Source organism: Penicillium verrucosum, assembly GCF_028828655.1.
Source record: "Penicillium verrucosum strain IBT 35672 chromosome Unknown utg000004l_segment0_segment0, whole genome shotgun sequence".
Taxonomy (NCBI): domain Eukaryota; kingdom Fungi; phylum Ascomycota; class Eurotiomycetes; order Eurotiales; family Aspergillaceae; genus Penicillium; species Penicillium verrucosum.
This window is the reverse complement of record NW_026643213.1, coordinates 3,779,028-3,804,604: the sequence shown is the minus strand read 5'-3', so window position 1 is coordinate 3,804,604 and position 25,577 is coordinate 3,779,028. Positions and strand designations below refer to the sequence as shown.

The window sequence follows — 25,577 nt, the reverse complement described above, 5'->3', positions numbered from 1 at the left end:
GCTAGCCCCCGGCCGCGTGTTGACAGCTTACCCTGTAACCTTAGGAATTCATCATCTTCCTCCCCCAAGGTCTTTTCAAACACCACACAGCATGAGCGAAGGAATCCCGCCGTCTGCTACCCCAAGTAAGGGCATCCCCTTTGTGAATTGGAACCCACTGACCCCGCAAAGGCGCAAAGTCCAAGAAGAACAAGAAGAAGGCCGCCAAAGCCAAAGCCGACTCCAAGGCTGACGAGCATCCAGAGGATGCGCCGGCCGATCACAATGACACTGATGTATATGATAAACCTCCCCCCTGATTGTTATTGCACCTTTACTGACTGACACCTCACAAGAACGAACCCCATGATGCCAACGTGGACCCCATACAAGTGCCAGAATCCAATGGCGCCAAGCCCGACACAATAGATGGTAGTCTACCAGATCGGTCTGCCAATAAACAGGAGCCCGTAACTACTGGCGATGCCCCCCCAGGAACCGATATCCAGCGCGACCCCGCTTCCGATGGCACCGAGCCAAAGGACCGATTCGATGCACTTGTTCGAGATCGTGACTCGTTGCGCGCCGAAGTAGCCGATATGCGAAAATCATTGGAAGAGATTCAGTCCAAGCACACCGCAGACATGGAGGCCCTGCAGCAGAAATTGGACGACGCGGAGAGCAAGAAGGAGCAGGCGGAAACGCAGTTCCAGATGCTCCTGGAACGAGTTAATACCATCAAATCGCAACTAGGGGAGCGGCTCAAGGAGGATGCGGTGCGTGGACCGGAATTCACTACTTGGGGATATTTGGCTAATCTTGCTTGTCCTATAGGAGGAATTGTCTCTAGCGCGATCACAGATCGAAGACCTTGAAGACGAGAACAACAACTTGAAGGATGAGCTTGATTCAAAGTCCGCCCAGCTGGTAGAACTATCGGGCGATTCGGCGGAGAAAGAGAAGGAGCTGTCCACACTTCGGGACCGGACAAACTTATCCCAACAGAATTGGTTGAAGGAGAAGGAGGAACTGCTCGAGCAAGAGTCGTACCTCCAGTCGGAGTTTGAACAAGCGAAGGAGGCTATGCATAATTGGGAAATTCTTGCCATGGAGGAGCGATCTATCCGGGAGAACCTGAACGAGAAGGTCGGGGATCTGGAGGAGCAGCTCAGCAGCTTAAGAGAGGGATATGAACGAGCCACCCTTGAACGCGACACCCAACAGTCAACAGTTGATGGCCTCCAGCGGGCGTTGCAAGAAATCCAATTGGCGCGGAAGCAAGAGCTGCGGGAGCTTGTCGAGAGTTCTGATTCTCAACTCGAGGACCTCCGACGTTCTCTGCGGGAAGCGCAGAAGCAGGCCACCGACGCCGACAAGGGCCTCCAAAATGCGCAGGAAGAGATTGAGCGAGTCCGGCCATTCGAGAAAGAGGTCAAGGAGAAGAACCTTCTCATTGGCAAGCTACGGCATGAGGCAGTCACGTTGAATGACCATCTGACGAAAGCCCTCCGATTCCTCAAGAAAGGCAAGCCGGAGGATAATGTTGACAGGTATGTTCCTATGACATCCACCTACCTCAATTCCATACTGACACCATACAGACATATTGTCACCAACCATTTTCTGCACTTCCTTGCTCTAGACCGATCTGATCCTAAGAAATTCCAAATATTGCAACTGATCGCTGCACTCTTAGGCTGGAACGATGGTGAGTGCTGCAAAACCAAATACAAAGAATTTTCCGAGCCCGTCTAATTATTGAAAAATAGAGCAACGTGAACAGGCAGGTCTTGCCCGTCCAGGGACATCGAGTATGTCTGGGAAGCTCCGAGTCCCCGGTACTCCCCTCCGCACCCCGAGCACGCCAAACCTGGCAACGGAGTTCATGGATAATGGTGCCTCCAGTAAAGAGACGTTAGCCGAACTATGGTCTAATTTCCTGGAGCAAGAGGCGGAGGTAGGTAATATGAATCCATCGCGACGAGGAAGTCACCAGGGGCCACTTAAATGATATGGAGAAATGTATAAAGTAGGAAAGTCATAGAACTTGGGATATTGATACTTTGATACTTGGTGCTTTTCTGGTAAATTGCATGTAAGTAGTTATGTACTCCGTATACATATGGTTTACATTCATGGATGTATATGTACTCCCTCCATACAAAGCCAGAACTAGAACTGCCAAGAGATAATTAGATGGATTTCTTCCGCCTTCCTAATAAATAAACAAGCTAAGCTGAATTAGGACGGAACAAAGCCGTCTTCAGCTAAATAATCGCCTTGTTCATTTTAATTTCAATCCTTATATGCCTCTCTCGTCTTTCCGTGTCTTCTCAGCGTTCTACAGACCGTTCGTCCGCGCCACCCACTCGACATCTACAATGGCCACCACTGGTAAGCAAAAAGCTGCTCTGCTTCATGGCAGAACATACACATACATACCCCCCACCATTCGAGCCACAGCCATACTGACAAGATCCCACTTTTGTACTTAGCCTACCGCCCAATTGTGATATCCGGCCCGTCGGGGACAGGAAAGTCGACACTACTGAAGCGATTGTTCGCAGAGTATCCCGATACGTTCGGATTTTCCATCTCGGGTCAGTTCAGCGCGGGAGTGGAATGAATGCGCGCACATATTTGCTCACACGGACGGACCTTGAATAGAAACCACTCGATCCCCGAGACCCGGCGAGCAAGATGGACGTGAATATAACTTTGTCACGAAAGAGGGATTCCTCGATCTAGTTGCCAAAAACGGGTTTATTGAACATGGTGGGTTTACACTGCACTGCACACTGCACACTGCTACTATAAGAAGAACGAAGAAAAGAAGATTGGACATCAATTAACCGGTAGAACAGCTCAATTCGGTGGGAACTACTACGGCACATCTGTGCAGGCTGTCAAGAACATCGCTGAGAAGAAGCGGATCTGCATATTGGATATTGAGATGGAAGGAGTCAAGCAGGTGAAGCGGACGGATCTCAATGCGGTAAAGTGTTCTAGGGAATCCTGATGATGGGGACTTTACTGATTATTTATAGCGTTTCTTGTTCCTTGCGCCGCCTTCTCTCGAGGTGCTGGAGCAGCGCCTCCGTGGTCGTGGCACCGAAACCGAAGAATCGCTCCAGAAAAGGCTCGACCAAGCTCAGAACGAACTTGAATATGCAAAGCTGCCTGCGGCTCACGATAAGATCGTTGTGAATGATGATCTGGAGAAAGCATATGTTGAGCTGCGGGATTGGGTTGTTGACGGCGGTAAGTTCGGTGCGCAATAGTACACCGCTGCATTACATATGGGGAAATATGATTTAGTCAATGTCATGACCAGCAAGGCGACCGCCCCGTTTGATACCTCTCAATCCAAGAATAGAAATTGGTCTCGTCAAGTTAATTAAGAAAAAACTAAGTACATGGAAAGCACCAGAGACGGCACGAGCACTGGAGTGCCGATTCTCTTTTTCCCCGGCAATACAAGCTCGATGGGTCTCTCAAGAAGACACAAGATGGGATGTAGGATACAAATGAAAACAAACGCAAAAGAAAAAGGAAAAATGGGATATCTGCAAGGGCCTGCTGGCGTCAAAAAGAGGACAGTAAGTTTTCGGAGAGGGCCGTCGCGCAACGGTCACAGCGCTCGCATCAGACATGAAAGATCACCGAGTTTAGTATCCGTTCATGGCTGCGCGCTGCGAGTTGCGGCTCAGCTCCCGGTCCGCGGAGGGGCTGATGGGCCGACTGCCACCGGTGTGGCCCCCGGCAGCGCTGCTTTCCTTCAGGGCAAGCAACTGCTTGGCACGGAAGGTCTCGTAGTGGATTTGGCTGGTAGTCTCGACCAGATCCTGAAGGTGGGTGCGGGTCAGGAAGTTGCGCAGGTAGACGAATTCACAGTGGTTCTCGTCCTCGACGTTGATGACACCCCAGCGGTTCTGGCGGCCGCGAACCTGCTTGCCATTGACAACAATGGTCTTCTCACTGCCGACAACCGAGAAAGGAATGATGTCCTGTACCTAGAGGTTAATGTCGAGTTACAACAGCTCTGCCAGGGTCAAGCATACCTTGATCTGGGCGTTGATAGCACGCTCCTCATCATCGAGCTCGCCATTATCGTAAGGGTACATCTTCAGGTTGTGGAAGGAGAACTCCTCCTTGATGCGCTCCTTGAACGCCTGACGCTCTTCAACGGTGAGAGAGTCGGACTTGGCAATAACGGGAACAACATTGACGACATCGGACAGCTTCTTCAGAACAACGATATCGATAGGCTTGAGGCTATGCGGGGTCAGATGGGTCAGTCAAAAGGAGCTCAAGGGAAGCCAAGGCATGGGCCGGGCAAACTCACGCATGGCCGGAGGGCTGGATGAAGAACAAGCAGCAGTGAACACGAGTATCTTGGATGTAACGCTCACGCTGAGCGGTGAGTTCCTTGCGGAGGTATGCCGAGTGCTGATCCTTGATGTACTTGACAATGGGGTCCCAGCTGTTTATGATTAGCTTAGACCTGGTAACTCCAGCACGATGGGACTCAAATTACCATCGGTCGTTGTTAACCTGATCACCGTAACCAGGTGTGTCAACAATGTTCAGGCGGAGACGCACGCCGTTCTCCTCAATAACTAGTCACTCGTCAGCCATTCCGTATCGAGTGCGATTCCCCCGATAATAAACGTACTGTGCGACTCTGTCTTGATCTCGGTGGTGGAGCGAACGGGCTCGGAGGGGGTCAGACGGCCCTTGGAGTCAATCAGGTGGGATGCGAAGATAGTGTTGATCAGGGTCGATTTTCCAAGACCAGTTTGGCCTATCGCGCGAGAAATTAGCTGAGATTCTTATAATGGGGAGGAAGTATTGCTTAACACATACCAACACACATGACATTGAACTGAAAGCCACGCTTCAACAGCTTGCGCTCGATTTGCGAGGTAATGCTGTCAAAACCAACATGGCTATGAGGGAAAACAGTGGGCTGCTGAGCCGAAGCTGCGGTGGTGGCCATTATGAAGAGATTAAAGGTGAAAGACAGAAATTGAAGCCCGCAATCCCAAGAAGACCCGAAGAGAAGAGAAGTACAAAGTATGTAGTTTGAAGCAAGAGCACTTTGGGCCAACCCCCCTTATTATCGTCCTCTTTCCCGAACTCAGGGGTGCGCTATCCCTAATTGGGACTAGCGTCTCTCCAGAAAACTACCCTTCACTTTTGCTTCAGACACCCGTTGATCTCTGTGATAGCTCCCACTACCACACTTGAAGGCACCAACCTCTTTTTTTTCGTGCTTGAATCGATTTACAAGATGGCATTGCGTCTTCTACCTTTTGCTCCGGCAACCATGTCGCGCTCACTTCTTTCCGAGTCCCTCCAATTCCCACGACTCGCTCGGTTCCTCCCGATCACACCCATCGCGACCAGCGGATTCCTACAACCGGTTTCGATCTCTCTCAATATCCCATCTCTCCTCTCTGATCTTTGGGATTCTGTTCTGCGCGCCGTTCCTAAGAAGAAGACCTCCCACATGAAGAAGCGTCATCGACAAATGGCCGGCAAGGCCCTCAAAGATGTGAAGAGTCTTAATAAATGTCCAGGCTGTGGCCAGATCAAGCGTGCCCATCTCCTGTGCCCCAACTGTGTCAAAGGTAGGATTTGAGCCCAAGCTGGAGGAGGCACATATATTTGGTTATCGCAGAAAAGCTGACTCGTCAACAGACATCAAGGAATCTTGGAGGACCCTCGACATGGCATGAGAGAGCATTGTAAGAAATAAGGGTTTGCCTTGGGGGAATCAGGATCAACATTCTCGAGATCCCAATCTCAAGCCCCAAAAAAGAGATTGTATTTCTAGAATTGGTTGTGGATACATGCTGCATGGCAACTGGCGTCTGGGTTTTGCGGGGGAAATGTTTCAATATGACTTTTATAACAATTCGATTTAGTAGGTCGAAGTTGAACGCTGTGGTCTTTTCAATTGACTTCTTTTTTTTCTTCTATTTGAATTTAAAAGCCAAATAGGGTCCTACTGTAGATGTTATAGTCGCGCTGGTCTGGGTGGAAATAGTCGGATATGTTCTTATTACGACTTTAGCGCTCTATGAACATTGTCCGCCTCTACTTGCCTCACTGGTTTCGTAGCCATGTACATATATAGTCAAGACAGGAGCCCTAGAAGTACTAACTACATAGATAGTTAATAGTATCTCGACCTGATTAGCTTTAGCAGCTTGATTATTTTACCTTAACATCCAATAGTATAGAGATACCTAGGTCAGTAGAGTAGATATGAGACAGTATATATAACATTTGATAATGTCTGTGGTATGTCATCTTGTCTCTATCGTAAAGAAGAAGAAGAAGCAAAGAAGAAGAAGAAGAAGAAAAAGGCGGCGATAAAAGGCGATAAAAGACGATAAAAAGCGGAACAGGCCTTCGGGCCCCAACGTCATTGCTCCTCCGCAAATAAAGTCTCAACACAGTCGTGAAAGAGCACGGCATCATCAACATGGTAAGAACATACCAAAAATTTGATGAATCTCATTACTAATTGACGGTTTATAGTCGAAACAATACCTCTCGAGAGGTTCTGCGGACAATGGTGAGCTTCCCGATGCGCATTATCCTGGGTGACATCTATGATTTGGCTAACATTCTGTTTGTTTGTAGCGCACCTTGTTGATATCTTCTCGCTGGCTATAACAGACAAGCAAATTCTATCTGCCTCGGGTGCCTCGTCTATTAAAGTGCATTCCACCACGGACGCTGACTTCCCCCTGGTGCAGTCCATTGATGGTGCCCACACCATTGGTTGCCATCACATCGTGACCAATGGCAATGGCTCCCGTGCAGTCACCGCTGGATTTGATGGCGAAATCAAGGTCTGGTCTTGTCAGGACGGCCATTGGGCTGCAGACACAAAACTGACTGGTAAGCACTGCCCCTCTTTGATAGCCCACAAGGTGGAATGGGGCTAACAAGAAGACAGCCGACCTCACAGGTGCCGATGCCTGGGCCATAGCTCTTTCTGAAGATGGTCAATACCTTGCTGGTGTGACGCAGGAGGGGCGCATTAATGTATGGGATTTGGCTGCCGATGCCACTCGAATTCGGGACCATGAGACCAAAGGCAACTTTGGTACTTGCATCGACTTGGTGAGATCTCACATCCTGCAATCAGACAAGTGGGCCCCTGCTAACTTTGGTGTTTAGTCTCCCGATGGCCGATTGATCGCTTCAGGTCATGACGATGGCGCAGTCTACATCTTCACCACTGAAACTGGCCGCATGCCGTTCTCTCTGTTAGGTAAGTAAAGTTGACTGGGCCGAGTAGAAATGCAAGTGCTAATTCGGCCTAGGCTTGGTCAATCCCGTACGAGCTGTGGCTTTCTCGCCCAAAAGCAAGATTCTAGCAGCTGCTGGTGACTCCAAGGTCATTGTGCTGTACGATACTTCCTCTGGCGAACAAATCGCCAATCTCTCAGGGCACTCTGCCTGGATCTTGTCTCTTTCCTGGAGCGACACTGGCGAGTACCTTCTAAGCAGGTCAGTCAATATTCCATACATTCATATAATGACAAGCTGACATTTCCAAGTTCGTTTGACGGCAAGGTCAAGGTTTGGTCCATGGAGACAAAGACCTGTGTTGCTACCCACTCAGAAACAGATAAAGCCGTTTGGAACGCAAAGTGGCTCCCCAAGGTTGGCAAGACAGAAGGTTTTGCCACCGCTGGCGCAAACCGCAGCATTGCATTCTACCGCGAGGCTACTGGGTAAAAGGAGTAGCTGGAAATGGGGTATTGCAGAAATGTCCTTGCAACTGCGTGACGATTTCAATGGAACCTAGGAAACTTTACTGAACTATGCATAAAAATCATGAATTCGTATCGGAACAATAACAATAACCCAAACGGCCTTGCACTTGTCCTTAGTTCATCGCTTCAACAAACAACTTGCGCATCCGTTTCAAGAACGCCCCGAAGTCTCGGTCATCGTTGACGAGATCTACCACATGCTCCAAACCATCCCGGTCAACCTTGGGGCGCGTATGGAAAACTTCGTAGTCACGACTGGCGGTGCCCAATTCAAACCAAGCTTCCGCCTCCCAGTCCTTCTCCAATAGATGGCTGTAGACAAACTTTAACCGGTCCTCACGACCGGCGCCTTCAATTCGAATACAAAGGTAATCCTGCCAAAACTCCAACTCCGGGAAATTGAGACGAGATTGCGCATCTAAATGCTGTGCGTGAGACTTTTGTGCCTCGACCTTTTGACTGATAGCCTTCTGAGTCTCGGCGATTTGCTGCTTTAGGCGGTCGCGTTTGGCAAGGCGGGAATCGCGTTCCAAGGTGATAGATGAGATAGCCGCGTGCATTTCAGCAGCCTCCGCCGCTTCCTTTTGGAGGGTTTGTTCATGGGTTTGTGATTTGAGATTGAGAATTTCGATATCGCGCTGTCGCATGCGCTCGTCCTCTAGTAGGGTGTGTTAGGCACAGTGGAATATATGGTAGGAACGGGTGGGTTTCAAAATTATCAAACACATACCTTCATATTCAGCTAGATTAATGTGGAACTGGTTTCTTTCCTCCAAGACTCGTTTGCGACCGCGCTCAATAAACGCGTCGAACTTCACTGTGAATTGTGCCATGGTATTGCGCAGGTCCTCGAATCCAAAGTTGATGCTGGGCAATGAGTCTGCCATTGATGGCGCATCCGCCGAGGCAAGCGGTGGGCGCATGCCACTTGTCGAGAGTGACGGTTCGAATGAAGAAGTCATGGTATCTGAGAATTGAATTGTGAGTGTTGAGTGTTGAGTTGAATGCAAGTTGAAGTTGACGCGGGGACAAAGGGTTGTTTTGGGTTGCGGCGCAACAACTCCGACTCTTATCGATAAGAACCAAAAAACTTTCCGTGCTGCAGGGTTTCTCTTACTGCTTTATCCTCTCATTATGCCCATATGTATATGACAAAGGGGACTCTTACTGTTGCACCAGTATCGACATGGTTTGGCTAGGTCTTGAACTGATCGCAAGAAGCAAAGAAAGATCCGATGGATGAACATTCAGGTGGTGCTCTCTACTATGGGCACGTAGGACGAGCTGTCTACCTTCCTGAGGAGCAGGACTGGACATTTACTCGCTCCTTTGCTAGGCGTAGGTACTCGACCCTCTTTTCTCAAAAACCAACTAACATGTTCGCAAGCCCCGTCGATCGAGTATACCGGTGTGACCAAGACAACAATCCCATCGCCTTTTCGCTCCCAGGAAGTTCGACCAATACAAAGAGTAGCCGAGAAAAACCCCAGGAAAGTGATCACAAGCGCGCATCCCGATTTGGCGGCATCATGGTCCTCAATTCGCGCTGAGCCGCTGTCGAAAACGTTGACATCTATAACTGAGAAATATGACCCGGAGGTCTCTGGGCTCTTCGATATCGGTTATGCGGTGGACCAAAGGCGTCATGACAAAAGGCTGCGCTCAGTTCCAATTGCGGTGGCTGTTACCGGAGAATCTCGTAATATAATCTCATTCCGAACACTGGAAGAGGAAATTTTGGAGCTGAGTTCTCCACAGAGGCTAGCATTTCGTGCTCCATCAATCAGCGACGTTGAAATGTCCGAATGGTCCCATTCTGGCGCACCGGTACGTCAAATACACTTTGCACGTCCCTTGGAGGAAACGCCCATGTTCATGGCTGCTCGTCTCCCCACAAGAACTACAATATTCCGACCTCTTTACCACTGGGATCCTGTGCCTATGCACGTCCCAGATGATGCTATACTGGGATCTTCCGCTCCCTTAAAAAACTCTCGGCTGGACGCGAATCCCATCGTGGAGATACCTGTGTCGCAAACAGGTGGCTTCTCACATGCCGATGTGGCCTTCAACCCCTGGTATCAGAGACAATTCGCCGTTGTAGATACCACAGGCAAGTGGAGTGTCTGGGAGATCACCGGCAGACAGCGACTTCAGCAGTCCACTTGGGCTGTCGAGTTCGTCAAGTCAGGCTCGCTGCCCTTACGGGATTATAAACGCAAACATAGTTGCCCTCGCCTTGATGGCTGGGCATCTATCGTGTGGGTCCATAATGTTGGATCGGTAGTTGTCTCCAATCGTCACAGTGTCATAATCTATGCCTTCACAGACGACCAGATTCCACCACGCACGGTTGAGTTGGGAATGGAAAAGAAATCTGAGTGGGTTCTAGACGTTCAAAGAAACCCACGCAAGCCATCACAGTTCTTCGTCCTGACGACAACTCGGATATCATGGTTTGATCTCGGGGCCCTACCAGGTGATGATGACACAGGCCTTTCTCTATACCCTCAAGTTTCCTGGAGACACTTTCGAGACCCCGAAGACACAACTTTGCGACTTAGTGACATAGTCGTATACCAAGGTATGTGCTAGTGCGACTGAACACGAGATTCACATACTAAATTATCATCTAGATGTGTATCTCGTTTTGTATTCGCAGATCACTCGACTGGTACAAGCATTCCCATGTCCCTTTATATCCGACGAAGAGACCGAGAGTATATCTGTTCCTGATCCCCTGGTGCTAGATGCGCCCCTGTTGGACGAGATAACGCCAACTAAACGTGACTCTGTTGCGCGATTCTCGAGATTCGTATTTAAAGAGATTGCCCACTCTATTACACCACTGGGTAGGAATTTCTATAACGCCCACTTGCCATTGATAAAGCTTTTCTGGATGGATTCCGATTTTGCCGTTCACGAATCTACTTTCAAAGGTCCACGCGGAGATCCAGACGAGCCGGACTTGTTTCGTCAAAGTAATGTCTTGCGGTTAAGAAGGCGTTATGCTCCGACGTCCTACATCAGACCCACCGACGACTTTATTGTGAATGATTGGGACGAATCAGCGATGAAGAAAACGATTGTTCGTCGCTGCAAGCCCAAAATGGGCCGCATTGATACAAGGTCGGACTTGCAGTGGACCTTGGATTTATCCGGTGTCTACAAAATAGCGACAGGGATGATGGAAATTCGACCAAAAAAGCAAAAAAAGAGACGGATGCCCAAACCAAGGACATTTGACGGGTTGATAGCAACTCTACAAGGCGAAATGGCGAATGGATCGAAGCGACCTCCAGGCAGGACGATGGTTGAATTGACCGGCAAGAGAATTCTGCCTGAAGGTCTTGATGAAAGTGCAGATGAGGTGAAACGGCTCATCTCAGCACTGGTGCCCAAATACGGGAACCCGGACGCTCACTGTCGGTATATGCTTCTGCCAGTCCCATCCTCAAGCGGGAGATATGGCATGCCGGCCAAATTGTCGGACGAAGCAGACAGGGATCTTCTAAATACCTATGATAGAATGATCGATGATTGGATGTCTACCCTACCTCGTACCATCCCCGTGCAGACACGACTCATGAAAGAGAAACTTATTCGGGGAGTTGCTGCCGATCTCATCCTTTCACGCCTAATCAAAATTTCCACTTCGTTGGATAGCATCTTACTATCCAGGCCCCCTGAGCCGGTCGATGACCTCGCCATTAAAAAGGCAAATGAAAAGGCCGCGGCACAGAACAAATACCAATCAAGCTACTTCGCATACCTATCATCACAGGCCTCTGCAAGCCAGTCATCAATGGCCAAAAGCCGAACCTTTGGATTTCGACGGGACACGACGCCAGTCGAGCAATCCAAGTACACCGCAGTCCCAGTCCTGAGTGGCCTCTCAGCATTCATCACATTCAAACCCCCACGTCCAACACCACGGAAGGTGTCAACCCTCCTCTCCCACTGGCCAGTGGGGACCAATCCCCAACACTATACATGGGACAGGATCGAAGATGAGGAGACGCGGAATTCCAAGATGCGCACACCCAAGAGTAGACGGAAGAAGCGCTCTCAAACTCGTGACCAATCCCTCCCTGCGACTCCGGCAGTTCCTATGGTCCGAACATGGGGTAGTCAGCCCCTCGCACCTCCCCAAATCAACATGAACATCAACAGTAGTCAGCCGGATAGTATGCCGATGACCCAGATGGAGCGGGGAGCTTTTGGAACTCGCACACTCAAGAAACCGAAAAAGAAGAAGAAGAGAGCTGCTGGATTTTAGAATTGGCTTATATATCCAATAATTGTATAATACATATACCTATTCCATAACTATATATTGTAGTAGTATATCATCTTACTATAAAAGACATCAACCAATGGCGAATATGGCTCATTCACCAAGGGATGAGCCTTAGAAGTATGACAAATCCAGAATATTTGTATATAGAGAGAGATAGAATAGTAAAATATATATATACTCTTCCTTTCTCTCTTTCTCTCTTTCACTTCACCTATTTTGCCTTATTCGAATTGTGATTTATCTGAAACAACCTCAAAAACCTCAAAAAGTCCACTGTGTGATCCCGCCAAGCATCTTCTTCCCCTCCTCCAACAACAACAACACCCCGCACCAACACAAATCAATTTCCCACCATGTCTGACCACCAATACAAGTTCAATGTGACTATGACCTGCGGCGGATGCTCCGGCGCCGTGGAGCGTGTCCTCAAAAAGCTGGAAGGTAAGCAACGCACGGCCTGTTTCATTGTCTTTTGATCCTAACACGCTGGTCTTTAGGCGTCAAGACCTTCGATGTCAGCCTCGAGTCCCAGACGGTCAATGTTACCGCCGAACCTACTCTTTCCTACGATGACGTGCTGGAGAAGATTAAGAAGACTGGCAAGACTGTGAACAGCGGAGAGGCAGATGGGGAGAGCAAGGGGGTTTAAATCCTCTCGTATGCTCGTGGTGTTTCCGGTCTTATATATACCCTTTTTTTTTTTTTTTTTTTTTTTGCATGAAGCCTGGAAGTCAACTCCAACGAGTTTAGGCAAGTTGCCTAAGCTTGTGGAATCTCAGGCCCGAGACTAGACTGGACTGCTAGGCAGAACATATCAGAAGGTTCCAAGGTTGCTCTGGAATTCCCATGACTAAATGGCCATGACGACATGCAATGAAATAGATATAAAATTGGGGAAGCGTAGTTCCCGATTCAAATTGGTATTGAGACCCATGGTGTGAGAGAGTTTCTAAGAATATGCACAAGGGTATCATGAACAACAATGCAACGCAATGCGAATACAAAACATCTCGCAACAAAAGGGGAATATGATAGAAGGTGGAATTAATTAATCAACAATGACAACATGTCTTCCGCCAAGGACGGAATAGTAGGGTGACCGTGGTTCAACCCTTTGAACATAGACTGGGCGATCTTGCTCCATAGTTTGGGATGAGGCAGGGTAACTGTAGGATGGTCTACATCTGTGTTAGTGAAGAATTTCTCAAAACGTAGTGGGGGGGAAGTTGTGCTGTTAAACTGGTTGGTTTCCCCCAATGAAGGCTTACCGCGAGGAGTTGAACCCGCCACTGGCTGGTCTTTCACGAGGGACCTGAGGGGGGGACACGTGAGGCTGGATTTTTCCTATGACAGAGTCTGAAAAAGTGCGAAGGTGGTCATGGGAAGGAGCCACTCGCGGTCTTATGGGCAATGGGCCACATTGATCAGACGAAACTTGGGTCTGGGAGAGATTCTTTGTACCAATGTAATCAAGGTTTCTAGTCCGAGTTGACGGGGAGGGGTCTCCAATGGGCTTGATTTCGGGTTCTGTCCGCCTGGAAATATATTCATATGGAAGGGGCTCACGGTGGTCAACATGCCGGACAAAGTCCTCGGCATATAGGTTTCTGTCTGGGTGAACATTCTCTCGTAAAGGGCGGCCACTATCAAGGCCGGTGTGCCGAATGGCCCGCGAGTCTTGCGGAGCACGATCTGAACGGAGACTACGATCACCGTGGTAAGGATACCACGGTCCAGGTTGAGAAACGACTGGAGCCGTTCTAGAGGTGTGATCCCCTCCCGAGATAATGGCACTGGTATTGGAAAGCCCGGCCTGGGATTGAGGCTCGTGCAACCCGCCAATGTGCTGTCGACCCAAGACTGACCTTGTTTCTGGGCCATGTTGTACGTTGGAATAAGAGAGTGAGTTCGCGTTCCTTTCCCGCTGGTGTCCTACAACAGGGGGTGGTTCCACTGGCTGGTAGTCCCGACGGAAATGAGACTGGTCCTGGGGTCGATGGTCTGTGACAAGCTCAACGCGACGATAAGAGTTTGGTCCGAATCCTTCGGAAACAGGAAGCCCCATAGGCCTTGCACTCCATAGGTCTGGACGGGGATCGGTCCGAGAACCTTCGCGATATGCCAAACGCCTTCTTTTGCTCGCGTGTTCGCTGTCCCCGTCCTTTTTGATAACATCGGGGTGATGCATCATCTCTCCTTTAGGGCGCCCTGGTGTGACCGATCGGAGGGACATCTTGTTGGCCATATGGACCAAAGGATGTGCACCGTCAGTCCGCCGGCTTTCTGACGGCCGGGAAGTTTCAATCGAGGGCAAGATAGAATCCTGTGTGTTGGAACCTGGTCTCAGAAGAGGGGAAGTGACGGAGTCAGTGCGGCGTCCCACTGGGGTCAATTTCTGACGATTTTCCTTTGGCCCGCTCACGAAAACAGGTGCGTTGGTCCTGTCCGACTGAGGAGGCAGTCTTTCCTGTCGAAATCTGGGCTCCATCCTGGAGGGAGGAACATCCTGCGACTGGGCCATGTTCGCAATTCTAGGCCCAGAGAGGTCTTCTAGGATTTGCAACTCGGGTGATTCCTGATTAGTTAGTCCAGTTGGCCTGGCGTTCAGTTCTTGGGTGGAGTATTTTTGTTGGGCGTCCAAATGAGGATAGTTCTCCTGAACACCTACATGTCTCTTGGCAACCTGTCGGTCCATTAGTGGAATAGCGGGCACTCGATGTGCTTGGTTATCATTATTGGCTGAGCCTGGAGCGACTCGCCGATGGACCTCGGCGTGCTGGGGAACCATATCCTGGCGCCAAGCAGCGGGTACTTCCTGAGCAGTAATGCGCTGCTCGGCATATCGTGGGCTTTGATTTTCAGCTGGGGCAACAGAAAACCTGGGTTGTTCAATGCCCTGCATACCCTCTCTATATTCCTTGACAGCGCGGGTCCATGCTTTGTACCTGTTAAATCCACGGCGGTTGATAGTGTCTGTGGCGGGGGCTCTTGTAACAAATCGGAACCCAGGCGGCGCTTCCTCGGATGGTTCCCGTGGAAGATCCCGACCAAGAGGGCTCGTGTTGTTGATAGGTTGATACCGGATCTCGTGGGCCCGAGTATCGCTTGGAAGTATTTCCACACTGGTGCTTTGATGCTCTGCTGAAGCAGCCGCATCTTCTTCTGATTCGCTGTCTTCATCATCTGAGATAACGATCACCTCGCGGAAAACATCTTCCAGCACTGTTTGGCCATTCTCATCGTCCCCTCGCCACTCAATGACTTTTGCTAGAGTTTTGTGCTCAACAAACCCTCTAGCTTCATGGAATGAAGTGGTTTTTAGGAGGCGATCGTAGTCAGTGTAGACATGTCGAACGTAAGCAACCACAGCAAGTTGGGCTCTGCGGGCCAAAGGCAATCCTGTGGCGGTCCCAACTTTTTTCTGACCCTTTTTTCGATATCAGGATTTCCACACCCTCATTTCTCAGATCAAGATGGGGTCTATACGTACCTTTTGAAAAGCGGTCTTGATAATCTGATTCAAATCTTTGTCTGGTATGTTCGGAAAAAGATCCTTCAAGGCGTCCCGTGCTTCTGTGTTGAGGGTTATTTGAGAAACTTCAGAATCAGCATGCTCAGGATTCTCTATCCTGTCCGTGGGGAAGGTACTAGGCACTGTTTTACCAGTACTTGTGAGGTAAAACCCTAGTTCTGAGCAAACAGCTGCCACCACAGTACTAGGAAAATGATATCCTATCCGATGAACATGCTGGGAAAGGTTATGATAGCGATAGTGTGGGGTAGTCTAGAAAAGAAAAATAATCAGTGATGATCATTAGGAACCAGATAGGGTTCTCACCGATACTGCATGGATTTGGAAACCCTGGTCTCGACATCGCTCCTTACAAGTTGTAGTGAGTTGCGGATTTCCTGCAGGAATGAAGGTGTAACCGATTGGTGCCTGGGCTTCAAAACAGAGCTGTATATTGTTGTTAATTAATCACTTGGCCAAGCTGAAGTAGAGAATATACATACCACACTCCGGAGCTTTTTCTTTTCTTGGGTCACAGATTCCATAATAACTTTGTGCCTTCTCGCTCTTCTTTGGATAGCCCGGCCAGGACCATGCCTGACCGAGGCCGAGGCAGCCCTCCTTATGACACGGGCCATACTTCTAGTTCAGCTTATCACAGAACCTGGCGAAGATGAAGATTTCAGCACATCATTTAAGATCTGTATCAGACGTATGATATGAACGGGTAGATGATATGTAGCTCCTGGTATGGGCCGGAGTGAAGGGCGTTCGGTCAAGTCAGGGAAAAGTCACGCCTAGTGCACCTCGGCAACGCAAAGAGTACGAAAGTAAAGACACCCCGCGGTCGCCCGAAATAGAAACAACGTTCTTGGTGTGTGAGCTATTTGAGCCAACCTTCGAGCAAGAGCAAAAAGAGCAAGTAGCAGGGAGAAAACAGAAAAGAAAGAACGAGAATATCGAGGAGAAATATGGAGTGAGAGAGGGAGAGAGGGAGTGAAGGAAAGAGAGAGAGACACAGAGAGAGACAGAGACAGAGGAGGGATTGATAAGATTGCTATTGCGGCCCAAGTCACCTCTCCCGATCGGGCTAGTCCTGCCTGAGGCTACAACCTTTCCCCAACTTTGACCGTCTTTTACTCTTCCTTTCCTCCAATACCAATCCAACATTTGCACTCAACCCTTCGGATCTCCATTGATTCCGCCTGATTCCGTCTGATTGCACATCTGCCCCAAATTCGTTGGCTCGAACTTGTCCAATAAATCGGACATGAACGCTTCAATCCAGACCATGAAGGTGGATCAACGAGCTATGATCCACGCATATCGTCACCTCTATCGACAGGGGTTGAAAGCGATTCAGTATTCGACGCCGGGTCGCCATATGCTACTAAAATCCTTACGACAATCCTATCGTTCCTCCCCCTCCGAAGAGTTTAATCCTGCCAAAATCAACAACACCCTTCGTTTTCTCGAACGAGCTACCGAGTTTGCGGGCATGGAACATAAGATTTTGAAGAACCTTCTCCTAGCTAGATACTGGGAACAAGGTCACCTTCTGAGAGAGTCCCGCGTGTGAGTGACCTCCCATCATAAGTGGAGAATAACGCCGCTAACTTGGCCTCAGTCCACGATCCTTGGGACTCGGTCATGTAGAGAACCAGTTGCGGACAAGCGCCTTTGACCATTACAATTTGACACTTGACCGTTTGAATGAGAGTCTAGGGACATGTCTCAGATGATTCGAACTCCGCAGTTCTCGACTTTTCCCTCGGTGCTGATCCGACCCGCTACGCCAGATTGTGCATCCGTTAGGCCTCAGTGCTTCCCTTGGGCATGAATCCACATCGATGCGAGGCAGCTCGCCCAAAAAGGGGTTTTTGCACATATCGGGTGGGTATTGCCGTGATCAGAACACCGGTACATATCTCAAGGATTCCGTAGGACACGATGACCCGTCCTGTCTCTGGGTCAGCGTCGTGTGTTGTATTTCCGGACAATCCTATGGTGTACAACAACACATTATGTCAACGGCACTCTACATGCCTTGGCATTCACCACAACGTCGTAGAGCCAATCCTTGTCTTGTTGGTAGACAGTATTGGTTGTTGGGCGTAATAATGGCTCTGCAAGGAAGACAAAATTGATTGGAAAGACTAGGTGCTAGAATACTCCGAGCAAATTCTAAAACCAAATGATAGTTCATTCTTTTTCCCAATATTCGCTGATTTTCCAAGTCCAACCGAGTCCAACTAAAAATCGTGCAATCGGTTCAGGCTCCAGCCTCAGAGCATGTGACGATGATTCAGCATCGGGGGCGGTGCCCGTGGACGTCACATGTCACGATGTCTGCTGTTTCAGCTCGAAGTTTGGGGTTTGATTTTGCTTGATTTCTATTTCAAGCATCTAAAAGTAATTAGTTGAGATGCCGATTTACAATCCTTCATGAGTGGTTTCATTTCCTCGTTGCTGATCCAGATTGGAATACGATCCCCCTTACCACCCCAACCGAGCAGCCTACCAAATGACGACCAAGCTACATTCCACCTGAACGAACCGACAAACCCCTCGAGTGATAGTCACCATAAATTCGTTTCTCGGTCGGGCCAAGATCACGAACAGAGATCGAACTGCGGAGATGCGAGTGCGAGTGCGGGGTCCCTACATAGCCTTCCTTTCTTCACAACCCTACCCAAAGAGATGGATGGCCGAAACTTGCAACCGGAGGACACTCGATCAGTGGCCCACAACACATCCAGGTCCATCCAAAATATAGCTGCGACTACAGACGGCTCATTTGATCCTACACATGAAATCGACGTCACCGTGCAGGACAATTCATCAAATCTACCAGCTTCACACCCCAGCGAAGCGCTGAACTCGCATAATGAGCCACAATATGCAGCTTCACCGATATCCATCGGTGAGCCTGGGCGATCCTTGGGTAATACCTTTGATCCGGAGGGATTGGCACATTCTTTGCTTCCGGCGGATGATGGCATGGGAGTTCTAAGAAGCAAGATCATCGCAATTAGGGAGTTGCGGCTCACCAATGTTGAAAAGGCGCGAATGGTCCACGGTCTCATGACAGAAGGTTACAACACGTCCCGTGAGCTTCCAAGCACCCCTGGCATGGGGGTATTCTCAACTCCATCGAGTCCACGGAGCTTAGGACTGCCAACCAGTCCAGAGATTCCCCGGGCCTCAGAGATCAATGCTCCTAGACCAGGCTCGCCATATTCCGAATCTGCTCCTATGTACGAGAACACCTTCTATCTCACACCTGAAGATCTGCAGCCCACTTTCGTTCCCAAGGCAGAATCAGAATCAGCAGAACTTGAAACTGGAGACGAAGACGGTGACACGGAAGAACAAGAAGAGATTACTCTGGGATGTGTGCACTATCAGCGCAATGTAAAACTCGAGTGCCACACTTGTAAAAAATGGTATACCTGCCGCTTCTGCCATGACGAAGTGGAAGACCACTCACTCATTCGTCGAGACACCGAGCACATGCTTTGTATGCTATGTGGACATGCACAGCCTGCAGCGCAGAACTGCAGGCAGTGCAGCGAGCAAACTGCGCAGTATTATTGCGAGATTTGCAAGCTCTGGGATAACGACAGCAAAAAGAGCATCTATCACTGCAGCGACTGCGGTATATGTCGAATTGGACAGGGACTGGGGAAGGATTTCTTTCATTGCCAGGTAAGGGCTCCGACATGGCTTAGACTATACTGATACTGACCACATGATAGACATGCTCTGTTTGTCTTCCTATGTGCATTGAGACCACTCATCGTTGCATTGAACGCTCCACCCAGTGTGACTGTCCCATATGTGGCGACTACATGTTCACTTCTCCAGAAACTGTCGTCGTCATGCGATGTGGTCACAGCATACACCACAAGTGTCTCTCAGAGTACTCCAAAAGTTCTTACCGTTGCCCCCTCTGTAGCAAGACCATCACCAACATGGAATCGACATTCCGAAACCTGGATCGCACCATCGAGAGCCAGCCTATGCCCGACGAATTCAAGGATACTAAAGGCCTTATTTACTGCAACGATTGCGGTTCGAAGTCAGTTGTCAGGTACCATTGGCTCGGTTTAAGATGTGATCTGTATGTACTCTTGAAGAGAAAAAGACGATCAACACCTGCTAATAGGGTCTAGATGTGAGTCGTACAATACGGCCCAACTTCGCATTTTGCACGGAGATATGTCTTCCCAACCCGAAGGCGCCGGGGAGACCTCCTTTCTCGACCTCGATCATCTTCGCTCATTGAAAACGATGACTCGATGTCGTCTTCCAGAGGATTGAACGTCAATAACACATCGACTCCTCATTCGGGGCTCAGTGTCCCCGTGTCCCCCGAACCCGCTAGACGATTATCATCCTATAACATCACACGGGGCCATGCTGTCTCGCCTGTCGTCAGCAACTACTTTGGACTACCGACTGAGCGTGAATCAGAGAAACCTTCATCTATACCCTTCTTTGGAGGTCCATCTCGTGGCGAGAACGAGGACTATGGTGCATTGAATTTCTTGAGCAAGAAGCTTACATACCGCTATGGACTGTTTGGCGGTGAGACCAAATCAGCTGAAAACGTACTGGAAGCTAAGAATGAAGAAGACGGTGAGTCTTCTGACGCGGTTGAATCGGATGGTTCCGATTATACCGAGGACGACGATGAGGAGGAAGAGGACGAGGAAGATCAAGATCACATCCAAATTTTCGGCCATCAATAAGGCCGATACAAACCCTTACACATGAACCCAGATGACTGGTGGGTTGATTTATCGTCCTGTGAAATGTGACCCAACAGCATCTTCGCCCTCATCAATTAACTCTGGTCAAACCACGCACTGAGCAATGAACGCTGTTCAACCCTTGACCGCAATACTACCCATCTTGGTCCATGGGGTTCGATCTCAGAAGCATCTATAAGCCGGTGCCTATCCCTGAATGGGCTGCGCCAGAAACAGATAAGCTTCTTCTAGGCCGATTCAAAATTTCAAATGATAGCTCCGTCATTTTGTGTACCCTTACACGTGTGATGACTACAAAATGTGCATTTGATCCGATGATTCATGGTTCGACACAGTCAACCAAGCAAAGGCCAACCCAACGCATCTCGGGGGTGTTGATTTTACTTACATCAAGCAGCTGGCTTCGCTGCAGCATAGCGTTCAATTCTTTTTGGGATTTCAAAGTACACTGGTACCACGACGCAACGATAGCAATTTTAGTGGAACTTTCTATCTTACTTGGCTCGTACTAAATTCCTTCATTGGTCATCTGTAGTCTCGGTGCCTATACCAACTTACTAACCTGATCGAATTAAACAGATGACCTCACCAGTCCATGGGAAGCATGGTCTTGGGCCGCATCCTCCACATGAGCAACCGGGGTCTTTTATCCTTCGTCCATTATGGCCATGGCTTCACGTTGGTCAGAAGTTCCTTCAGATTCCCCAGCCGCGGCAGGATCCGGACCCCCATTATATTGGAGACGCGCCAAGCGATGTTGTAGGGCAACTTGTGGAAGGACAATTCCATAGCCGGACCAGAAGGCGATCAGGGTACCCAGCTGGTAGCCGAATTGGGATACTGTTCCAACGAAACTACCGCGGAGCTTGGTGGGTGCACACTCCGCGACAGAGAGGTTGGTAGAGATGTATACGCATCCGAAGCCTAGACCTATGATTAGGCGAAAGGGCATCAGTGATGGATTCTTCCCACAATCAAAACTTCGCAGCTATTCGGGATTACTTCGAGAACTCTACGCCTGGCCAGTGCTTTCGTACTTTGATCATCGTGCAGATGGAGACTCGTAAAGCCCAGATACGTCCAAGCCATCCAGTGGGAGGCGCTCCTTAGCCAGAGTCAGGCGAGGCCTGAGATGTTTTGTGTCAGTGTAATAGACTATATCGAACTATACAACCACGTGTGGCCAAGCCACATCCACTAGCGATGCAGCTCGTGGCGTACGTCACAGACCAATTATGTACTGTGTGGAGATTGCAGATCATCCAGGGAGCGTCAATTTAAAAGGCAGAAGCACAGAATATCCCAAGAATCCATGCACTACATGTCCATAATCATGTGATACAGACAGTCTTCGATCCTAAGCTTCTACGAGAAGAGGCACGGTCTCAACCTGAGCAGTATATGGCTATCATCGCCGAGAATGGAGCCAAGGGCGAACTTGACATGTCATATTGGGATAGGCAGATTGTATCCGGGGGTAATAATGACCATGTTAGAGCATAAACATCAATCATTTATACAAAATAGATATTTATACCCTTGGAAGCTATAAATAGAGAAGAAGATCGATCGTCCGGCTTATCGAGTATCGCGCTTACCTCAGCTTCCGCTTGCAGCCACGAGATTCCATTTCGAGAAGATCCACGTTCAATCAGAACGTTCCTGGTTTCATCATGTCGTGCTTTGGAGTTAGCTATTTAGCTTATTTGGCTATTTGAGCTGATTCATCTACTTCATCTGATCCATCGCATCTCCCCTTTTTTTCTACTAAATTTCCCATTCTGAAACGAGGAACGAGGCACGGATCCCTCTCCCCCCCAGCCGAGTGATGTGCATGTCTTTTACTCCTTGAATTTCAACCCTTCTAGATTACTCCTTTACTCTTCTTAAAAGACTTGAGATCACTCGACTGGGATTCTATAACCTAGTGAACTTCCTGTGAACAATCGCCATCCAAATCTCTTATCAGTACTGCCCCGCCGATTCTCCTTTTGCTTTATCAGCTCCGCGTCGCACCCGCGTCACTCCGTACTATGATCCGTCGCAACTCCGATATTGAGATCCAGCTTCCGGATGCTGGTCCAACACCTCTTTCACCCGAATCCTTGAGCGATCTCGACATAGAGATGCTCTCTGACGAGCCGACCCTTCCCTTAAGTCTCCCACCACACATTGCAGCCCGGTTCTACCGCAAAAGCAGCAAGGCCCGCCGTTCCTCCGCCGCCTCATCTCGACGAAGCTCGGTATCCTCCTTACACTCCCATAACTCGGCCGGGCCCTCGAATGGCTCGCTAAGTGCGGATCATATTGCTCAACACCTCCGCCGCACGTCCATTTTGGAGAGCCGAAAGGCACGACTCGCGGATCGTGCATTGCATGCGGAGAAAGTGAGGCTGCGAGCCGCTCTGGCCAAAGCAGCTACAAGAAATCTACAATTCGAAGAGAGAGCGTTGGCTGCCCAGCAGGCCCGGGAGCGTCTGCTCGCCGATATCACCGCCAAGTGCGAGGATCAGGTCAAACGGGCCAAGAAGAAGGCCGAGGATCAGCGAGAGAAGAAAGCTACCGAACAAGCTCGCTTGCGTCTGGAAATGACGGAGAAGTTTGCAGAGGCAGAGAAACGGCGCACCTTATACCAGCAATCCCACCGCCGCCAACGTACTAGCAGCTTGCCAGCCACTGAGGAAAAGAAGATGTCCCGAGAGGTCACCAAGTCCGTTGCGCAGGATGCGGCTGCACGGAAGATTCAGCGCGTATGGAGAACCCATAGCGCGAAGATGGTTATGCAGCAGTTTCAGTCGTTGAACCTGTCGGTAGACCGAGTTCGCGACATGACCTTTGAAGAAGTTGGTGCTCTCCTTTCTAACGGCAAGTTGCTCGATACTATGGCGAATGTTCTCCGCCTCTGCGGTCTGCAAGATATGGAAGGTGGACCGTTGGGTGAGAAGGGTGCAGTACGCACATTCCTCAGCAGCTATCTCATTGTCACTCATCCAAAAGAAGTTTTGAGCAGCAATGGAGACCAGGAGCAAGATCTGATTGCGAAGGCTCGGGAGCTGCTGGTAGCCTTTGACCAGGTCACGGCGCTGCTATCGTCAGGCTGTTGCTCTCCATCTGTGATCACTGCGGATTTGCAAACTTTGTGTGAATCACACAACGTGTTTTTCTCCGCTTTCCATGCTTGGAAGTCGCACGACTCTAGTGTACTGATTGAGATCATGGTTGCACAGTTTGTCGAACTGGAGTTGATTTGGCAGACGGTCAAGAATGACAAAGCCGGCGGTGCTGCAGAGGACTACAGACTGGGTATCCGACAAAACCAGGTCCTTTTGCTCGCCCGTCTGAAGAGACTTGCGGGACCTGACCGACACATGGAACTGATCCGAGATTCATTGAAGAAGGCCAAGCGGGAGAAGAAGAGGGCTGCCTCCAAGCAAGCTATTCCTCGGTCTGCTGAGACTGCTCCTCCAACCACGGAAGCTACGCAGAGTGTCACATCCCCCCTTAGCGAGTCATTCAACAACATCGATGCCGCAGTATTCCAAGAGCTGGATAAGCAGCGGACATCTCCCCACGAGAGATTCACCAAAATCCTCACTCCTCTCCCTGAAAATCGGGAGTTGGTGCATGAACTCCTCATCAACAAAGAGTTCAAGATCGAAGAAGCACCGTACACTGAACCGCGCAGACAGATTATGAAGCAGATGTGCGACACAATGAGAAAGGGGGTCGAATCTGGGCACGGCACCAACTGGACTGTCGCAATGGCCACAGTGATCCAAGATCGCTTGCTGCGGTCACTCCAACGGGGCAATTCCCTTTACGTGATAATTAGCGAAGTCTTAGACCCAAAACTGGTTCAGGGACAGTGCGAGGCTGGCGCATTCTCCTATGATAATTTCTTCGAGTTCATGAACAACATATTACCACGCCTATGCGCTCCCTACCGGGATCCTACGGTCAAGGCATACATTGAGGATACTTCAGGCGATGCCATCGACCGGCTGGCTCGATTGATGAGCATCATTGATTTGCTATCACTCGACCAGACGAATTTCATGATCCAGCTTGCTGCACCCCAACTCATCGAAGAAGCTCCGGGTTATGAGAAGCGGGCATTCGACCGAGACGTTGCAGACGGAACCATCAGCCTAGGCAAGACCCGACGATTTTGGCGCATCCATCGCAAGATCATCGTTGACGAGATGAAGAAGCGAGATCCGGAAGGTGTCCAAGGAGAACCACATCCACCATCAGCACGAGTCTACGCCCAAGGTCTTTCCGACACCGTTCTAAGCAATGCGATCGTGTCCGAGGATCTAGTTCCCGAGACTCTGAGCCTCGATCGCCAACGGCTTGAACGGCTGCACGCCAGGGTATTCCAAATTGTAGCAACTGCTTCCATCCTGTTGACAGCAAAGAACCTGCTCAAGCGAGACGCACGGTCCCAATGGAAACCTGAAGCAGACCGGATTCTGTCTCTAGACTTCAACGAGATCAGCCCAGAGCGAGTCCAGTCTATCTTAGAGTCGACGCATCCGATGCCACCCGCTGCGAGCGCCCAGCTCGCAGCTACGATCAAACGAGTGCTCGGCCCCGTTGCCACGGCATGTCTCGCTGCCGCACCCCAGCTCGCGGTGGTGACCTCAGAGACCTCTGTCTCAGACTCGAATGGAAGCGCAACCTCCGTGGCTAGCTTCTCGGACCCGGTGACGAAACTCATTCTCTCCCGCCTTCGCAGCCACGTCCTATCGCGTCTCAGCGCATCAAGTGCCTCTGAACGGGTGCGGGCTACTACCACGGCCAGTCAGAACCTAGCTGGAGCAGGTATGCCGGAATTTGTTAATGAGGTTGGGAAGTTGGTGGAAGAATTAGAGAAGATCCGGGAGGTGGATTGGCTTTGCCATGGGGCCATATACGAGAGTTTATATGAAGAAGGCGTTACAGCACAGTGAAGGCGTTTTAGAGGTACATATATAATGCTGTCTTTTTTTGTTTTTGTTTTTGTCCTTTTGTTTCCATTTTTTGGACTTGGGAGGTTAGACTTTGGACAGGCAGATTGGCAGGGTATACAACTAGTTTCTAGGGATTTTGTATGGAGTAATGACAACTTGGTTTCTATACTTTTTTCTATACTCTATCATGGCATAGTTATGTGAATATTCCAAGCTCGAAGTGTTCATTCAATGTATAGTTAACATACAACATAAAATATC

General features: G+C 49.6%; 12 protein-coding genes across 12 annotated transcripts; 8 read left to right on the top strand and 4 right to left on the bottom strand.

Annotated features, from left to right (window-relative positions):
- Positions 1-91: 91 nt before the first annotated feature.
- N7516_010731 (putative Golgi matrix protein) lies at positions 92-3,260 on the top strand (the record flags this gene model as incomplete). The annotated part of the gene is made up of 8 exons (XM_057223449.1): positions 92-125; positions 172-275; positions 336-755; positions 814-1,529; positions 1,581-1,687; positions 1,749-1,883; positions 2,844-2,974; positions 3,027-3,260. 8 exons carry the CDS (start codon positions 92-94, stop codon positions 3,258-3,260), a joined length of 1,881 nt encoding a protein of 626 aa, XP_057070670.1.
- Positions 3,261-3,397: 137 nt separating this feature from the next.
- On the bottom strand, positions 3,398-5,003 carry aspD (septin aspD). Its single transcript, XM_057223448.1, has 6 exons — positions 4,846-5,003; positions 4,655-4,783; positions 4,517-4,598; positions 4,325-4,462; positions 4,041-4,254; positions 3,398-3,986 (listed from the first exon to the last, which is right to left on the bottom strand). Exons 1-6 carry the CDS (start codon positions 4,976-4,978, stop codon positions 3,648-3,650), a joined length of 1,035 nt encoding a protein of 344 aa, XP_057070669.1. The 5' UTR covers positions 4,979-5,003; the 3' UTR covers positions 3,398-3,647.
- A 305-nt stretch (positions 5,004-5,308) lies between these two features.
- On the top strand, positions 5,309-5,720 carry N7516_010729 (mitochondrial 54S ribosomal protein bL32m; the record flags this gene model as incomplete). Its single annotated transcript, XM_057223447.1, has 2 exons — positions 5,309-5,612; positions 5,683-5,720. The coding sequence occupies 2 exons, from the start codon at positions 5,309-5,311 to the stop codon at positions 5,718-5,720; spliced, it is 342 nt and encodes a 113-aa protein (XP_057070668.1).
- A 752-nt stretch (positions 5,721-6,472) lies between these two features.
- On the top strand, positions 6,473-7,740 carry N7516_010728 (SKI complex subunit WD repeat protein SKI8; the record flags this gene model as incomplete). The annotated part of the gene is made up of 7 exons (XM_057223446.1): positions 6,473-6,475; positions 6,529-6,565; positions 6,634-6,894; positions 6,953-7,119; positions 7,177-7,270; positions 7,323-7,509; positions 7,560-7,740. The coding sequence occupies 7 exons, from the start codon at positions 6,473-6,475 to the stop codon at positions 7,738-7,740; spliced, it is 930 nt and encodes a 309-aa protein (XP_057070667.1).
- Positions 7,741-7,891: 151 nt separating this feature from the next.
- N7516_010727 (kinetochore Spc25 family protein) lies at positions 7,892-8,740 on the bottom strand (the record flags this gene model as incomplete). Its single annotated transcript, XM_057223445.1, has 2 exons — positions 7,892-8,436; positions 8,509-8,740. The coding sequence occupies 2 exons, from the start codon at positions 8,738-8,740 to the stop codon at positions 7,892-7,894; spliced, it is 777 nt and encodes a 258-aa protein (XP_057070666.1).
- Positions 8,741-9,013: 273 nt separating this feature from the next.
- N7516_010726 (uncharacterized protein) lies at positions 9,014-12,057 on the top strand (the record flags this gene model as incomplete). Its single annotated transcript, XM_057223444.1, has 3 exons — positions 9,014-9,116; positions 9,166-10,362; positions 10,415-12,057. The coding sequence occupies 3 exons, from the start codon at positions 9,014-9,016 to the stop codon at positions 12,055-12,057; spliced, it is 2,943 nt and encodes a 980-aa protein (XP_057070665.1).
- A 374-nt stretch (positions 12,058-12,431) lies between these two features.
- On the top strand, positions 12,432-12,727 carry N7516_010725 (copper metallochaperone ATX1; the record flags this gene model as incomplete). The annotated part of the gene is made up of 2 exons (XM_057223443.1): positions 12,432-12,519; positions 12,576-12,727. 2 exons carry the CDS (start codon positions 12,432-12,434, stop codon positions 12,725-12,727), a joined length of 240 nt encoding a protein of 79 aa, XP_057070664.1.
- A 399-nt stretch (positions 12,728-13,126) lies between these two features.
- Positions 13,127-16,227, bottom strand: N7516_010724 (DUF2293 domain-containing protein; the record flags this gene model as incomplete). The annotated part of the gene is made up of 5 exons (XM_057223442.1): positions 13,127-13,256; positions 13,347-15,505; positions 15,569-15,862; positions 15,917-16,036; positions 16,093-16,227. The coding sequence occupies 5 exons, from the start codon at positions 16,225-16,227 to the stop codon at positions 13,127-13,129; spliced, it is 2,838 nt and encodes a 945-aa protein (XP_057070663.1).
- Positions 16,228-16,880: 653 nt separating this feature from the next.
- N7516_010723 (uncharacterized protein) lies at positions 16,881-17,331 on the top strand (the record flags this gene model as incomplete). Its single annotated transcript, XM_057223441.1, has 2 exons — positions 16,881-17,164; positions 17,217-17,331. The coding sequence occupies 2 exons, from the start codon at positions 16,881-16,883 to the stop codon at positions 17,329-17,331; spliced, it is 399 nt and encodes a 132-aa protein (XP_057070662.1).
- A 703-nt stretch (positions 17,332-18,034) lies between these two features.
- Positions 18,035-20,343, top strand: N7516_010722 (RING finger and CHY zinc finger domain-containing protein; the record flags this gene model as incomplete). The annotated part of the gene is made up of 3 exons (XM_057223440.1): positions 18,035-19,297; positions 19,348-19,670; positions 19,830-20,343. 3 exons carry the CDS (start codon positions 18,035-18,037, stop codon positions 20,341-20,343), a joined length of 2,100 nt encoding a protein of 699 aa, XP_057070661.1.
- A 667-nt stretch (positions 20,344-21,010) lies between these two features.
- Positions 21,011-21,316, bottom strand: N7516_010721 (Major facilitator superfamily domain general substrate transporter; the record flags this gene model as incomplete). The annotated part of the gene is made up of 1 exon (XM_057223439.1): positions 21,011-21,316. One exon carries the CDS (start codon positions 21,314-21,316, stop codon positions 21,011-21,013), a length of 306 nt encoding a protein of 101 aa, XP_057070660.1.
- A 1,081-nt stretch (positions 21,317-22,397) lies between these two features.
- N7516_010720 (IQ calmodulin-binding motif domain protein) lies at positions 22,398-25,316 on the top strand (the record flags this gene model as incomplete). Its single annotated transcript, XM_057223438.1, has 1 exon — positions 22,398-25,316. One exon carries the CDS (start codon positions 22,398-22,400, stop codon positions 25,314-25,316), a length of 2,919 nt encoding a protein of 972 aa, XP_057070659.1.
- Positions 25,317-25,577: the final 261 nt, after the last annotated feature.